Below are 14,859 nucleotides of genomic sequence, written 5' to 3'. Positions count from 1 at the left end.
TACTGGTGATAGAATGAGAGGATAATTACTAAAACAAAGTCAAAAATAAGTATTTTTAACCTTTGGGACAAAGCTTACTTAGACCATACTCCTTATTAAAGGAAAGTTAAATCTCAGTAGTCTCCTATACAATTATTCAATATTTTTGATGAAAAAAAGACTTCAAAGAGTTTTTCCAAAATATAATACAAAGATCTGAATTCAAAAAATATTTATTCCAACATTTCTTAAATTACTGGGGACACTATTATAAGTAAAATAAATTGACAGATGCTAACTCCAGCTTTATGAATTCTCAATGCTAAGATCACCTTATTTCAATAATACAGCATTTATGATATTCTAAAGTACTTTTAGAGATAGAACCAAGATACCAAATTACTTGTTTGAAATGAAAACTGTCCCAGTCTATTCAGAGTTGATGTCTTCCCTAAGTTTGGGAGATTATTCATAGAAAAAGGAGACACATACCTTTCCATAACAGCCAGGCACTCCTTTCTCCAGGTAAATCGACTCCCTCGTCGCAATCGGAAAGTACCAGATGTGGCAGAGACTGGAGGAGGCGTTTGTCTCCATTCAGGGTCTTCTATTGGAATGGGGGCTGGTCTCATACTTAGTGTAGCGCCTGAAATAAACAAGACACTTTTAGCAAATATCTTGCAGTTTATTTAAAACAATATGACATCTACTTCCGATGGGACTAGGGAAGTATGGTCTTTGGCTTAGTGACAACTTAATCAATGTATCTTTCTCTGAAAAATTTCTTTTGAAATTCCTGCTTGATAGTTATACTCTTTTTGAACAATATACCTCAGATGTTCAGAATCTTTCATTAACCATTCAAATAAGTTATAAGCTTGAGGAATTTATGCAGGTAGGAGATAAACTTAAAATAACCCTAATTCTTGTAAACTCTTTTTTTTTTTAAAGAGTGAAATACAGCATGAAAGAAAATAAGATATTTGATGTGTTTTTTGTCTACTAACTAAATCAAGTCTCCATAGGTCTACCTGTTGATACTATACTAGGTTCTGTTACCTCCTGAACATAATAAAATTTCAATGAAAAATATCTATAATTGAGACATTTTACTAATTCAGATTACTCTTTTCTCAAATAGCTTGAACTGCCAATGATGCATTTATTCATTCATTCACCATTTAACAAATCCCTTTCAAGTGGCTTGCTCTAGGCTAGAAGCTAAGAATAAAACCAGGAAAGCAACATTGTTTGTGACCTCCATGAACTTATTTCACAGACTTTCAATGTAACTTGGTATGCTTTCATAGAGTTCAGTCCCTGGCTACCCCACTCTTCTTTCACTCCTTACACTGTTAAATTCATCTTCCCAAAACATAATTATGATCATATCAGTCTTCTAATCAAAAACCTTCAAAAAATTCTCTCTGCCTGTGGTTTAATTCAAACGCTTAACACAGGTCTAGAAAGACACGTTAGAACATGTAGGTTTATGCAAATATTAATAAATATGTTAATTCTATGTTAATGAATATTAATAAATATTTATTTCTTCCTAATAGAATTAATACTCTCTTTATTGTACCTTGCAAAGAATACCATGGATAGCATTTCTACTTCAAGACTTACAGATCTATTGTAGATCCCCTTCTTAATAGCTATATCTTTAGATGTATTCTCTTACACAGATGTCCAGAATGTTAATCAATCCTGATTTTGCTTTTCAAACCTATTGTCCTGCAGTCTTTCCCATCTCAGTAAATACATAACCACTCTTCAAACTGCTCAGCTCAAAATTCTCAAATTAATCTTTCACTTCTCTAATTATCCCACATACTACATAACTAATTCATAGGCAAGTTCATTTTATCTTCAAAATATTTCCAGTATCAGATCAATTTTTATTCCTTGCACTGCTACTACTTTTAGAACACGTCAGCATCACCTTTCACAATCATGGTTTCCTGGGACAAGTTTCAAAGACGGCTCCTCACAGTAAGTCATACCTCTGGCTAATCATGCCCTTGAATCTGGGCCAGTCCTGTGACAGGTTGTTGAGCAAGAAAATCTAAACAATTCAAGGCTATGTTATAAGATGCTTTGAAATTTCTGCCTAGGTCTCCTAAAATGCTGGCTCTGGGAGAAACCAGTGGCCATATAAGAAGTCTGACTAACCTGAGACTATGATGTTGTAAGGAAGCCCAGGATAGCCATGTGGAGAGGCTACGTGGAGTGAAAGATGCTCTGACAGTCCAGGGGCTTGTGCCAACTCCACTCAGGTGCCAGCATTTGAGAGAAAATGCCATCTTGGACACTGTAGCCACAGCAAACGCCACATGGAGAAGTGCAGAAACCAGGTGATAGACAGAAACAAGGCCTCAGACATTCAGTCCCAGCACAGGAATGTGGACACCAACCTCCAAGGTCCCTAAGGATCCCTGCCTCCTGGTCTGCACACCTCTGTGTAGTCCCTTCCCACACTGCACCGTGATTAGGCTGTGCGACCAACAGCATGTGGCAGTGATGGTATGTCACTTCCAGGATCAGAATACAGAAGACACTGTGGCATCTGTCTTGGATGCTTTCTCTCTTATTCACTCAAGGGAAAACTAGCTGCCATGTGAGGACACTCAGGCAGTGGATGGTGAGGCCCATGTTGTGAGGAACTGTTGTCTCTGACCAACAGGCAGTGAGGACCTGGGACCTGTCCACATCCACATGAGTGAGTTTCCAAGTGGACCATCCAGTCCCAATGACTGCAGCCCAGGCTGACAGCTGGACGGCAACCTCTACGGAACTCTGAGCCAGAAACAACCAGCTAAGCCACTCCTGGATTCCTGATCTACGAAAACTATGACATAATAAATGCTGGTTGTATTAAGCTGCTAAACTGTGGGTAATTTATTGTATAAGAATAGATAACTAATAAAAATTATCACAATCATCCCCAGTTGTTTATTTCCCTTTATCCCCCAATACACTATTATTAATTATTCAAATGTATAAATTTGGCAGCAAAAAATTTCCGTTTAATATAGAGACTTCACTACTAATAAGAATGAGCATCTTTTCCTGTTTATTGACCATTTATATCTTTTCTTGTGAATTCCTATCTGTTGTTCCTTTTTGGGGGGGTTATTCTTCTTATGGGTGCAGAGAAATCATAGCAATTGCTAGTCATATAGAATGCAATTTTTTTTCTGGTCTGTCATTTGTTTTTTGTAGTGTGTTTTGTGATCTTAATTTTAATATAGTTAAATTTGTCAGTCTTTTGTATTATGGCCAATAGGCTTGAGTATCACTCACAGTATCTTTATATCTTTCATTTTGTGTTTCAGCCTTTAATATGTATGTGATTTCCTATAGCATGTGATGGAAAGTAAATATTTAACTACTTAACATTTCTGCTTAAACAAGTTTGTCATCATATAATGCTTTAGAGATTTACAGCCCACCCTAAAACAGAGTTGGCAAATTATACCCGCTGCCTATTTTTGTAAATAAAGTTTTATTGAAACATGCTAATGTTCACTCATTTACAGATTGTCTATGGCTATGAATGCACTGGAGCAGAAGAGCTGAGTAGCTATGATAGAGATCATATAACCTGCAAAACCTAAAATATTTACTGTCTGGCCCTTTATATGAAGTTTGCCAACCCCTGGTTTAAAAACATTTCTGCTCTACCCAACATGAAACTCTAAACTGAAACCCTTCTTTAAACAATTTAAAAGGGTTTCATTCTGCCAAAATAAACTGAGAATTCAGTCTGGGCCAATTGAAAGTTAAGTTTAGACATAAGCAGGAATTTGGGGGCTGGAGGGTTTCACAGTCTTATAGTGCTTTTCTGAAAACAAGTAGGGATTACAGCACAGCAAGAGCTCTGGAATCTACCTAATTAAAATTATATACATGTTACTCTACAGCAAGCGTGAAAAGGACTAAAACAGAGCCAACCGGTTATCATGGCTGATCAAGATAAAGGTAGAAATAAGACTCAGTAAGGGAATACAACCTCTTGTCCAGGGGCTGACCCTTGCAAAGAAAGAAAGAGTTTCAGGATGGAGGGTGGGCAACAGGTCAGTGAATTCCAGGTAGTAGGCCACATCCATAATTGCGGCTTGCTCCTCAGTAAGCAGAGTGGTAAATGGGTACAAATAGAACAGAGAACAGAAAGAATCTCAACCAAGAGGCTGAAGGAAATAAGCCAACTAATAATAATGGTTCTTCTTGGTACTGGGGTTTATTATTAATATTATGCTTCTTTGTAATATTCTGTATTGTCAAGACAGTCTCAAGAACTGAAGGAAATTCAGATGAAATAAAACTGGGCAGGAAGGAAAAGGAAGAGGGGAGAGGAAAAAAGGAGAAAAAGAAGACAGAAAAGTAAGTAATGGCCTGGTTATTTTGAAAGAAATCAAGGCCGAGCGCGGTGGCTCATGCCTGTAATCCCAACACTTTGGGAGGCTGAGGCAGGTGGAACACCTGAGGTCAGGAGTTTGAGACCAGCCTGACCAACATGGTGAAACCCTGTCTGTACTAAAAATACAAAAATTTGCTGGGTGTGGTGGCACACGCCTGTAATCCCAGCTACTCAGGAGGCTGAGGCAGGAGAATCACTTGAACCCAGGAAGCAGAGGTTGCAGTGAGCCAAGATCGTGCCACTGCACTCCAGCCTGGGCGACAGAGCGATACTCCATCTCAGGGTGGGGGAAAAAAAAGAAATCAAGACAGTTTACACACAGAAGGTGAAAAATGAATAATCTTAAGTTCATCAAAATACCTACTTTAAAACATAATGTTACATTACTTTTCAGATTTTTTTCTGGCTCCTTTTTCTTTTTCAATGTAGCGGTAGTTAAAAACAGCACAAAAAAGTACTCTGGAAACACTCTATTAATAAACAGATTTGTTCTGGAAACCTTAGTTCATCTTGCTTTGGTTGAAATGGATGAAAAGCAAGAGCGAGTTCAAAATTACTGACTCTAACAGAAAAACACAAAGATACTAGAATGCAGGACCAATGTATATAAGCCTTTAAACTCCTCTGAAGTAAAATACAGGAATTCTGGGTTAGCTAAGGTCCTAACAGGAAAAGTGTGTTGTCTATCTATTTCCTTACAGAAATCTTTTTTCCCCTCATCTAAGTTTCCATTAATACAAAATTTTGCACCTTCACCTAGCAAATCTAAACCCATGAGGAAAAAAAAAAAAACAAAACTCTTCATAACTTCTTAAGAGATTTAAAAATTTTGGTAAGTGTTCTTCTTTACATATATGATAATGTTCTTGCTGATCAGGGTTAACTCTGGGTGAGGGACTTATAAGCACATCATTACTACGCCATCCATAGGAACTAACCTCTCCAAAAGTAATTTCACATCTTCCCCCATGTCACACACACGTTCCCTTAGATCTAACACTCTGCAAGTGAAGGACTGGACATTTCTTCTGATGACATTTATCTCATGTATTTGCTGCATAACCCTCTTGGCAAATTTTATTTAATTATTTAGAAGCATGCAGAATATGCGCCACATGCCAAGAGGAACTCAGCAAACCCTGTCTGCTACAGTAATGTTTAAATTAGACAAGGGAAAAAGACTGTGAACTTAATTTGATTAAATAAAGGGACTTTTGATGTCAACCATGCTGAATTTAGCACTCACTTTTTAAAAAAAATAGGTATTTTCTTGTGTTTTCGTAAGAAACAAGATAAAATGTATTTGATTCATTTCCATCAGACTATTTTATTAATATACCTTGGCAGGCTTTCATTTATGCTGGTAAATTCTGATGATGAGTCTGTTATCACAGAACTACACTATATCAATTGGGTTATCAGTAAAATTAACCTAAATATCCATTCTATTATTTTTCTTGATGAGTCCACTTAAAGAGAAACTTACAAAAAACCAAAAGCCATATCCAACTGGACCCAGACTGAAGAGGTTGAAAAAAAGAACTTCCGTTGGGTGCAGTGGCTCACGCCTATAATCCCAGCACTTTGGGAAGCCGAGGTGGGTGGATCACAAGGTCAGGAGTTCAAGACCAGCCTGGCCAACATGGTGAAACCCCGTCTCTACTGAAAACACAAAAATCAGCTGGGCGTGGTGGCACGTGCCTGTAATCCCAGCTACTCCTGAGGCTGAGGCAGGAGAATTGCTTGAACCCGAAAGGCAGAAGTTGCAGTGAGCCAAGATTGTGCCACTGCACTCCAGCCTGGCGGCACAGCTAGACTCTGTCTCAACAACAACAACAAAAGGACTTCACTCAAAGTATACAAAGAGAAATGCTCTAACGCCCAGGAAGAGTCATAGAATATACAAACATTTTTGTTTTCTAAATGATTAAATTTACAGAAGAAAAAATTTCATTTTGTGACTTTTCTTAATTTTGCATTTTCTTCTCAGAATATATGTAAAGGGATCACACTATTTACATTTACCCTAATGAGCTATCTTTCCTAGACAGAAAAAAAAATTATGAAATAAAAGAATTACTTGATAAAAATCACTGACAACTTATTTTCTACCTGCTTCTCAAAAGCAGGTCTGGACTGCATAAACCTAAGTTTTTCTTCCTTTTCTTTCTTTCTTTTTAATCTTACAAGGCAGATTGATTTCTTTTGGTCTCTCTCCCCCTTCCTATTACACTTTATTTTTCAAATATATAATACAAGTACATAGTACAAAATTTAGAAAGACACAATAGGCTGTGTAGTTAACTCCTTACCCCTGTACTCCCAGTCACTTAGTTCCCCTCCACAGAGCTATTCTTCCCAGTTCCTAACACAGCTTTTCAGAGATCTTCTATGCTTAGGTAAGCATATACATGTGTATGTGTGTGTGTTCCCCTACATAAATATGCCCTTGATACTGTTATGTACCTTTTTTACTTATGAATTCCATATCACCTCATATAAATTTAATTCATATAAAGCTGCCTTCAAAAAGTAGTTATATAGCTCCATAAGATTCCATTGTACAGATGTGCCATTAATTTATTTAACCAGTTCTCAACTGAGGGACATCTGGGTGGATTCCAATCAGGTCTGAAATGACTTGCAATGAAGGATCTGCTGTCCTATAAGCTAACATAATTTTAGTTCATCTTAACCAAACATAATAGTAGCTCCAAATTCTTTAGCTAAAATCAAAGGTTATTTTACAGTCAACAAAACAAAATCACTTTTATCAAGAAAGAGTTCTATGTGATATTTGCCTTTATAATAAAGGTGAAAATGCAAAGAAAAAGATAAACAAATTTCAATTGCTAATACCCAATTGCTGTTAATGCAACAACAACTACCAACTGGCAATTACGAACTTACCCTCTTATCTCTAGCTACCTTTAAATTATGTCCCACAGAAAAACTTGACTGAGAAAACCAGTAGTTAGGATTTGGTTTTTAAACAAAAAATAGAAAGTACTTTGAAAAGGTGACAATAATGCAACCTCACTGAAAAACAAATGCACATAATTAGAGGAATGTCTTAAAAGGAGGCACTATGTCCTTAAAGAAATCAGCTCCTAATTATCAGCTAGATGAATGCTGTTAGTTTCAATTCCCTAGTTCTACCGTCCCCTAATTTCCCAATACTGGTTTCAAGATAAACTAAAATAGGAAATTAAGACTAAAAGCTAAAATAAATAACAATAATTAAAAAAAAAAAAAAAACCAGCTTTGGAAGAACACTATCAGCCCAGTGCTAAAGCTGGACTCCTGTAGTTAGTATTCCACAACTGGCTATCAGATCAGCTGCAACAATGCCACTGTGGCCCTAGAGCTGCACCTTAGTCCTCCTTCCTATTTCTAGTTCAGGGCTGGACTAGAGCCCAGCCCCGAAACTCCAGTGCGGGAATTTGGCCTTACCAGTTGATTATCCCATTTTGCAATCCCCATCAGAATAACAGATTCAATCAAGAATCATCAACAAATGCTAAAGTCATCGGTGAAAGCTGTTGCAGGAAAGGATATTCATCCAGGGGCAAAGTTTCACCCTAAAGATTATTCACAAACTGCAAAGAAAAGATCTGGTGGTCACCATTTTAACAAAACCATCAAACTTGGCATATGAATAGTGCTACAACCTCCTAATGCTGACAGGCCTCTTAATATGTGGCAATATTAGGTAAACACTACCTACAAAATATTTTTCTCCAGTGTTTTATTGCAAAAATTTTCAAACATACAATAGTGAAAGAATTTTTTAAGTGAAAACCATACTCATACCACATATTTTACTTTATCACATACCTATCCATTTCCCTAAATATAATTCCATTTTATTTTCTGATGCATTTCAAAATGAATTGCTGCCATTAGTACGTGCCTCCCTAAATAATCTATGAAGTAATCTTGCCTAAAATATTCAACATGAATCCTAACTTCAGATTTTAATTCTAACTTCCAGCTTACAGAAATCCAGAAGATAAAGAAATGAGATATTTGATAATAAAAGTAAATAGAAAAATCCAGCATGTGGGACATTCTGTCAAATTACATGGCTTAAGAAGTTCATGTCATTTAAAAAAAAAGTTTGGGTGACTAGATTTAAGAGAAATCCCAATTTTCCAACCTAAAAGACATACTAAAGAAAGAGCTACAAAAGACATTCTTCTAATAGCTAGAGAAATGTGACTCAGACTGGATATAAAATGATAATATGAAATTATTATTAATTTTCTTAGGTATAACAATGAGGACTGTGGTAATACAGATTATCTTTATTCTTAGGAGATGAATGCTGAATACACACATATACAAATCTTAACTTATTTCTTTTATAGGAATAAAGCAAATGTAAAATGTTAATAGTAATAATATATATACGTATTTTTGAGACAGGGTCTCCCTTTGTCATCCAGGCTGGAGTGCAGTGGCACCATCTCCACTGACTGCAACCTCTGTCTCCCGAGTTCAAGCAATTTCCCTGCTTCAGCCTCCCGAGTAGCTGGGATACAGGCATGCGCCACCACACCTGACTAATTTTTGTATTTTTAGTAGAGACAGGGTTTCACCATGTTGGCCAGGCTGGTCTTGAACTGGCCTCAAGTGACCTGACCACTTTGGCCTCCCAAAGTGTTGGGATTACAGGCGTGAGCCACCGCGCCCGGCCAAATGGTAATAATTATTATATCCAAGAAAGAGTAAACAGGTGTCTACTATGTTAGTCTTTTGAATTTTCTGTACATCTGAAACATTTCAAAATAAAAATTGGGAGTCAGAATAGATTTTTAATATTATTGTAGAGGTTGATATGTTCTCTTCTGTTTCATCCTGCCTGGACCATTCGGATTGAGAAACTGACCTTTAGGGAAAAAAATCTTATCACATACTTACACACAAAAATATATCTCTATGACACTCTTTATTTCTACCTCAGAGCCAATGCTATTATTATGCAATATTTCAACTAGTGATTTAGTCTGTGTGCAAAGGCTTTAAGGCTGCAGAATTACAGAACACAACCCAATCTTAAATTTACACATGAGGGCAGGCTTACTGCCACTTGCCTGTGTAAAGTATAGATTAAGATAGTCCCATAACTTCAGATTTTACTTTATAAAATCATCTGTTAGTATCTTGAATAGATCTTGCCTACTTCTTCCAACTCTAGACATAAATTTTTTGTCATCTTAGTTTTCTTAAGATTTCATTCTGCTTTCCCAATCTACTGCTGCTCCTGGGAGTCATCAGGGCAGCTGCATCCTAAAGTCCAAAGATATATCCATTACCCAGGTCATTAGAATTAGAAAAAAAAAAAATCATTAGCAGAGATCACTGGATATGGTACAGCATGAATTAAATAAAAATATTAAATTTACATTACTAATTCAAACAAGATTTGCAAAAAAAAAAAAAAAGATACGGAATCTTATGTAGTTATGTAGTTGAAGAAAACAAAATCAGCCACTGAACATTCATGGTGTTCTTTCAAACTATAGCTAGAAATATCATACAACCTGAAAGCAAAGAGGTGTCTTAGGGGAAGGAGTGAATATGACTAGATAATATTAGACAATAAAATAAAATTTATTACAATCAGGGTTTAGCTTTTACTGTTAAGAGTCTTTTTCTGCATAAAGCAACCATAGTTAAGTATGAAACTATCTTACTGAACAAGTTAGCACATGGAGTCATTAAAGTAATTCATTATATCTGTCTTGTTTCAGATGCAATAAATAAAAGGAAAGGCTATTTACCAGGGTTTGTCTTCTCAAGTTGATACCATCGGTAAAATGCTCTTTTCTTCTGTTCACTCAGGTCTGATCCCTGCTGCAGCAGCCAATGAGAGATCCGGCTCTGACTGATACCTATGTAGAAACAGAAATAGGTTTTGGGGGGCACTGAAATTACAGTGAAATTAATAAAGGATCTTTTGGTTCTAGGTTACTGGGTGCTTTATTCTCTGTGTCCAGTCCATAAGGAAGTTGCAACCTGAGCAAACTATTATTAGATTCCTTTGTAAAGACTGACTGCACTGGCTAGGATATACTCAGAAATTATCTCTTAGACATCAAGGCAGTTTATTAATTAAGACCCGACAATGGCCTCTAAAATTAATCTCCAAAAAAGTTCCATGAATCTGAGATAAAGAGATTCCTAAAGTAAAAGTTATTTGTCAGAGTTTATTATATTTGTGCTCCTTCAATTACCCCTGCTTTCCACTCCACCCCTAATTTAGAATAATAAAACTTTTAAAAGATAATGAGCAAAAAAGTCAAGTCAGCAAGTTTTGTTACTCATTATGGATATTGACCAAAAGATTTAGGGGCTAGGAAACAAAAGGTCATTGAAAATACTGTCTTCAATAAGGTTTTTTTTTGGCTTATTTGTTAATTCATTTAGCCATTTTTAGAGTCATTACCATTAGTACAGAGAAGAATTAGCAGACTTTTAGAGTTATGTATGCTACAATATGACCTCTTAAGAAATCTCAACAGCTAAAGACATTTTTCCAACACAAGCTTTCCACAAAACTGAATAGAATATAAAGCAGTAGTTTTCTGCTATCTCCAAGAAGCTCTTGACAACAATTACTTAGAAACGTAAAGAATCTCTACATGTGAAAGTAAAAAAGCACGTCTAAAACTTACTAGTATGAGAATCACATGCTCATTCTGGTCATTCATAGCTATTCCAAAAAATGAATAATTCAGTACAAACTGGCAAAAGCAAGTAACAACAGGAAAGACAAAACTGTCTTGTAAGTCCACAAGGTACTTTCCAAAAGACCATTCAGCTACTAGAGGTTACCTATACCTAAAACCTCCCAAGGAATTACTGAGGGTAACCGAATATTACTGAATGTCACCTGTGTCGGCACCTATTTAAAGCTATAATGCCCAACAGGAAGAGTAGCTATCATTAAGTAATCACACCCTCTAACATCAGAAAAAGCATGAGGTCCCAGGATCACATTTAACTCATTAAAAGCAAGCCCCTAGAGTTTTACATACTTAAAAACCTATGTCAAAAGAAAATTTGAGGAAATGGGAGAGGGGAGTGTTTAAAAAAAAGACTGTGAAGCAAAGTTCTCTGACTGGAAACATCTTTCTTTTCTCTTTTTCTTTTTGAGACAGGGTCTCACTCTGTCTCCCAGCTTGAGTGCAGTGGCGCAATCATGGCTCACCACACCCTCTCACCTCGGCCTCCCAAAGCGCTAGGATTACAGGCATAAGCCACTGTACCAGGCCCCACCACATCCAGCTAATTTCTTATTTTTTCTGTAGAGACGGGGTCTCACAATGTTGCCAGGCTGCTCTCGAACCCCTGGGCTCAAGTGGTCCTCCTGCCTTGGCCTCCCAAAGTGCTGGGATTACAGGCACAAGCCACCATGCCCAGCCTGGAAAAATCTTTCAATTTCAAAAGGCAAAATTCAAACAGCTTTCCAAAACCTAAGTGATTATATTCTCAAATAATTCACACAGCAGTTTTCCAGTGGACTAAAGATTTATGTGATGTAGGCACCGTATGCCTCTTCTAAGAAAACGCAAATTATTCTGGATAATTAATTCGGCTTTCACCAAAAGTCTAGTTTCAGACATTATGGTTATTTTTTAATACTACTTTTTTTTCTTTCTTTTTTTTTTTGAAACAGAGTTTCACTCTGTTGCCCAGACTGGAGTGCAGTGGCGTGATCTCGGTTCACTGCAACCTCCACCTCCTGGGTTCAAGTGATTCTCCTGCCTCAGCCTCCCGAGTAGCTGGGACTTCAGGCATGCGCCACCATGCCCAGGAAATTTTTGTATTTTTAGTAGAGATGGGGTTTCACTGTGTTGGCCAGGCTGGTCTCGAACTCCTGACCTCAGGTGATCCACCCACCTCAGCCTCCCAAAGTGCCAGGATTATGGGCATGAGCCACCGCACCCAGCCTATACTGCATTTTTAAAGGGTGAAGAAAACAATCACCATGAAATCAACATTGATTTTCATGTCAACAAAATAAAATTATTTTACATGGATTCTTCATATTGCTATCATACTACTCAAAACAGAAAACTTGAGAAAAATCAGTTAAGAAAAAATATATTATCAGCTCTGTTAACTGGTTCCAATATGAAATCTTCCTTAGTCAGATTATACATAGAACAAGCCTCAGAGCTCGCTAGACAACAGAACTGTCCAGGTTCTGGCTTTGGTATAGTGAGAGAAGAGGACAAAATCTCATCAAACAGGTATTAGTTAAGTTAGAGTATATTTATATAACAAAACACTGGTAGGCTTTAAAATTAATGTTTTTAAAAAGCCATAAAAAAACCCAGAAAACTACAACAAAAAAGCAGAACCAACCAAACAAATAAAAAGCCATCAATACTAAGTTTTGGGAAGGCTATAGGGCATATATGATTCTCATACTGCTGATGGAAGGATAAAATGGCAGGGCCACTTTGGGAAATAGATGATAACTGCTAGAGCTGAACATATATATACTCTATGACCCGGCAATTTTTTTACTAGGCATATATCCCACAGAAATGTGCACCTGCTCAATAGAAGTATGTTCAAAAGAGACAAGAAGGCTCTTATAAACATTTCCGTAATAGCCTCCAATGTGAAATAACTAAATGCCCATCAATAATAGAATGCATCGGCCAGGCACGGTGGCTCACACCTGTAATCCCAGCACTTTGGGAGGCAGAGGCGGGTGGATTGTCTGAGGTCAAGAGTTCCAGAACAGCCTGACCAATATGGTAAAAGCCCATCTCTACTAAAAATACAAAAATTAGCCAGGCATGGTGGTGTGTGCCTGTAGTCCCAGCTACTCAGGAGGCTGAGGCAGGAGAATTGCTTGAACCTAGGAGGCAGAGGTAGTGAGCCAAGATTGCGCCACTGCACTCCAGCCTGGGTGACAGAGTGACACTCTGTCTCAAAAACAAAAAAAAACAAAAAACAATAGAATGCATCAACTGTGATATCTACACATTCTGCTATAGACTACTATACTAAATAGAAAAAGATAAACTACCGCTATATGAAACCACATGGATAAACATCACAAAAATAATGTTAACTGAAAAACCTATAACACAGACACACATACACAAAAGCCATACATAACTATATATGATCCATTTTATATAAAGTTATAAAACAGACACGACTAATCTATAGGGATGGAAATCAGAATAGTAGTTACCCATGTAGGAGGGAGAAGGTTTCTGCCTGGGAGTTAGAATGAGGAAGGTTTATGTGGTGACCAGCATTGCTCTTTATCTCGATCTGGAGGGTGGTTATATGGGTGTCCTAACTTGACTTTTAAGTGTCCATTAAGCTGGACAGTTTTCTGTGTATATATTTAAATTTTAAAAAGTCTCCCCAAAAATGTTCTTAAAATTCTATGTAGTTTCAAAAAAATGAAGTAAATGGATATGTATCAATATGGAAAGATGCTCATGAAATAAATGAAAAGATATATTTTTATGAATATACAATGTTACATATTCTAAATTCTGTCTGTATAGTAACAAAAGCTAATATATAACTAAAGATACACAATATGAATTTAAAGTGGCAGATTCTTCCTACATTTCTATCTCTATATTGTTTTCTTAATCTTCCTATAAATATGCATTAATTATTTTTGGCTTTTCACCCTAAATACTACATAGAGAGCTTTATCGGTTATTTTACAAGCAAATAGTTGCAAAGAATTTCTGTCTTCCCCCTCCAATTCTACTCTCTGAAGTAAGCAAGGTTAGCTATTTACATGTGTTGTTCCACAATTTTCTCTATGCGTAATTATTACTTTAATAAAACAAAGGAAGAAGATGGTATTATAGAGTATTCTCCGGTCCTGTCTTTTGTGTGAGGAAGAAATAAACAAGAATTTCTTCCCTCTAAATTTAATCTCAGTATTCATATAATAAACGTAGAAAATAAGTAAAGCAGGTAATTTTTCCAAAAGAGGCACTGTAAAAAAAAATAAAAGCATAAAAGGACACATTTTACAGTGATTTTTCTAAGCAGCCTGTTAACAGATGGGTAAGGCTCCTTGAACTCATGCTTCGAGCTGCTTTGGTCCTTCAGCTGAACACGGTCTCATAAGCCCTGGCAGCCTCTCGATACTATCAGCTTTGATACTTTTTCTCAGGAGAAAATTTCCCTAACTTTCCCCCTACTTCCCACTGCAGAAGAAAATGTCATTGCCCACAAGTTTTAGTTCCTCAAAACCTCATCTTGTCTACCCCTGACAGGGCAGAGGAAAAGAAAAAATTTACATATAACCTTCACACACTGAGAGACTAAAACTAACCCCTGATTAATTTACTTCCAATAAGAATGTTATCACATGGTATTCAAAGGAAGAAAAAGCCTTTCCAGCCTCATTCACATTATTTTCTGAGCAGCTGCATCAGGCTTCCTGTTCCTCA

The 14,859-nt window shown here is 36.8% G+C and overlaps 1 protein-coding gene across 21 annotated transcripts in view; it reads right to left on the bottom strand.

Moving 5' to 3' along the window:
* Positions 1 to 14,859, bottom strand: part of HMBOX1 (homeobox containing 1) — a 175,269-nt gene that overhangs the window by 45,768 nt on the left and 114,642 nt on the right. For all 21 annotated transcript variants that reach the window (XM_054499506.2, XM_054499509.2, XM_054499511.2 and 18 more), the window contains 2 exons: positions 10,189 to 10,299; positions 472 to 625 (listed from right to left, as the gene is read on the bottom strand). In XM_054499506.2, coding sequence (XP_054355481.1) covers positions 472 to 625; positions 10,189 to 10,299 — 265 coding nt within the window. The remainder of the gene's footprint in view (positions 1 to 471; positions 626 to 10,188; positions 10,300 to 14,859) is intronic.

Source organism: Pongo pygmaeus, chromosome 7 (assembly GCF_028885625.2).
Source record: "Pongo pygmaeus isolate AG05252 chromosome 7, NHGRI_mPonPyg2-v2.0_pri, whole genome shotgun sequence".
In the NCBI taxonomy this organism is placed as follows: Eukaryota; Metazoa; Chordata; class Mammalia; order Primates; family Hominidae; genus Pongo; species Pongo pygmaeus.
This window is presented reverse-complemented; position numbering and strand designations above follow the sequence as displayed.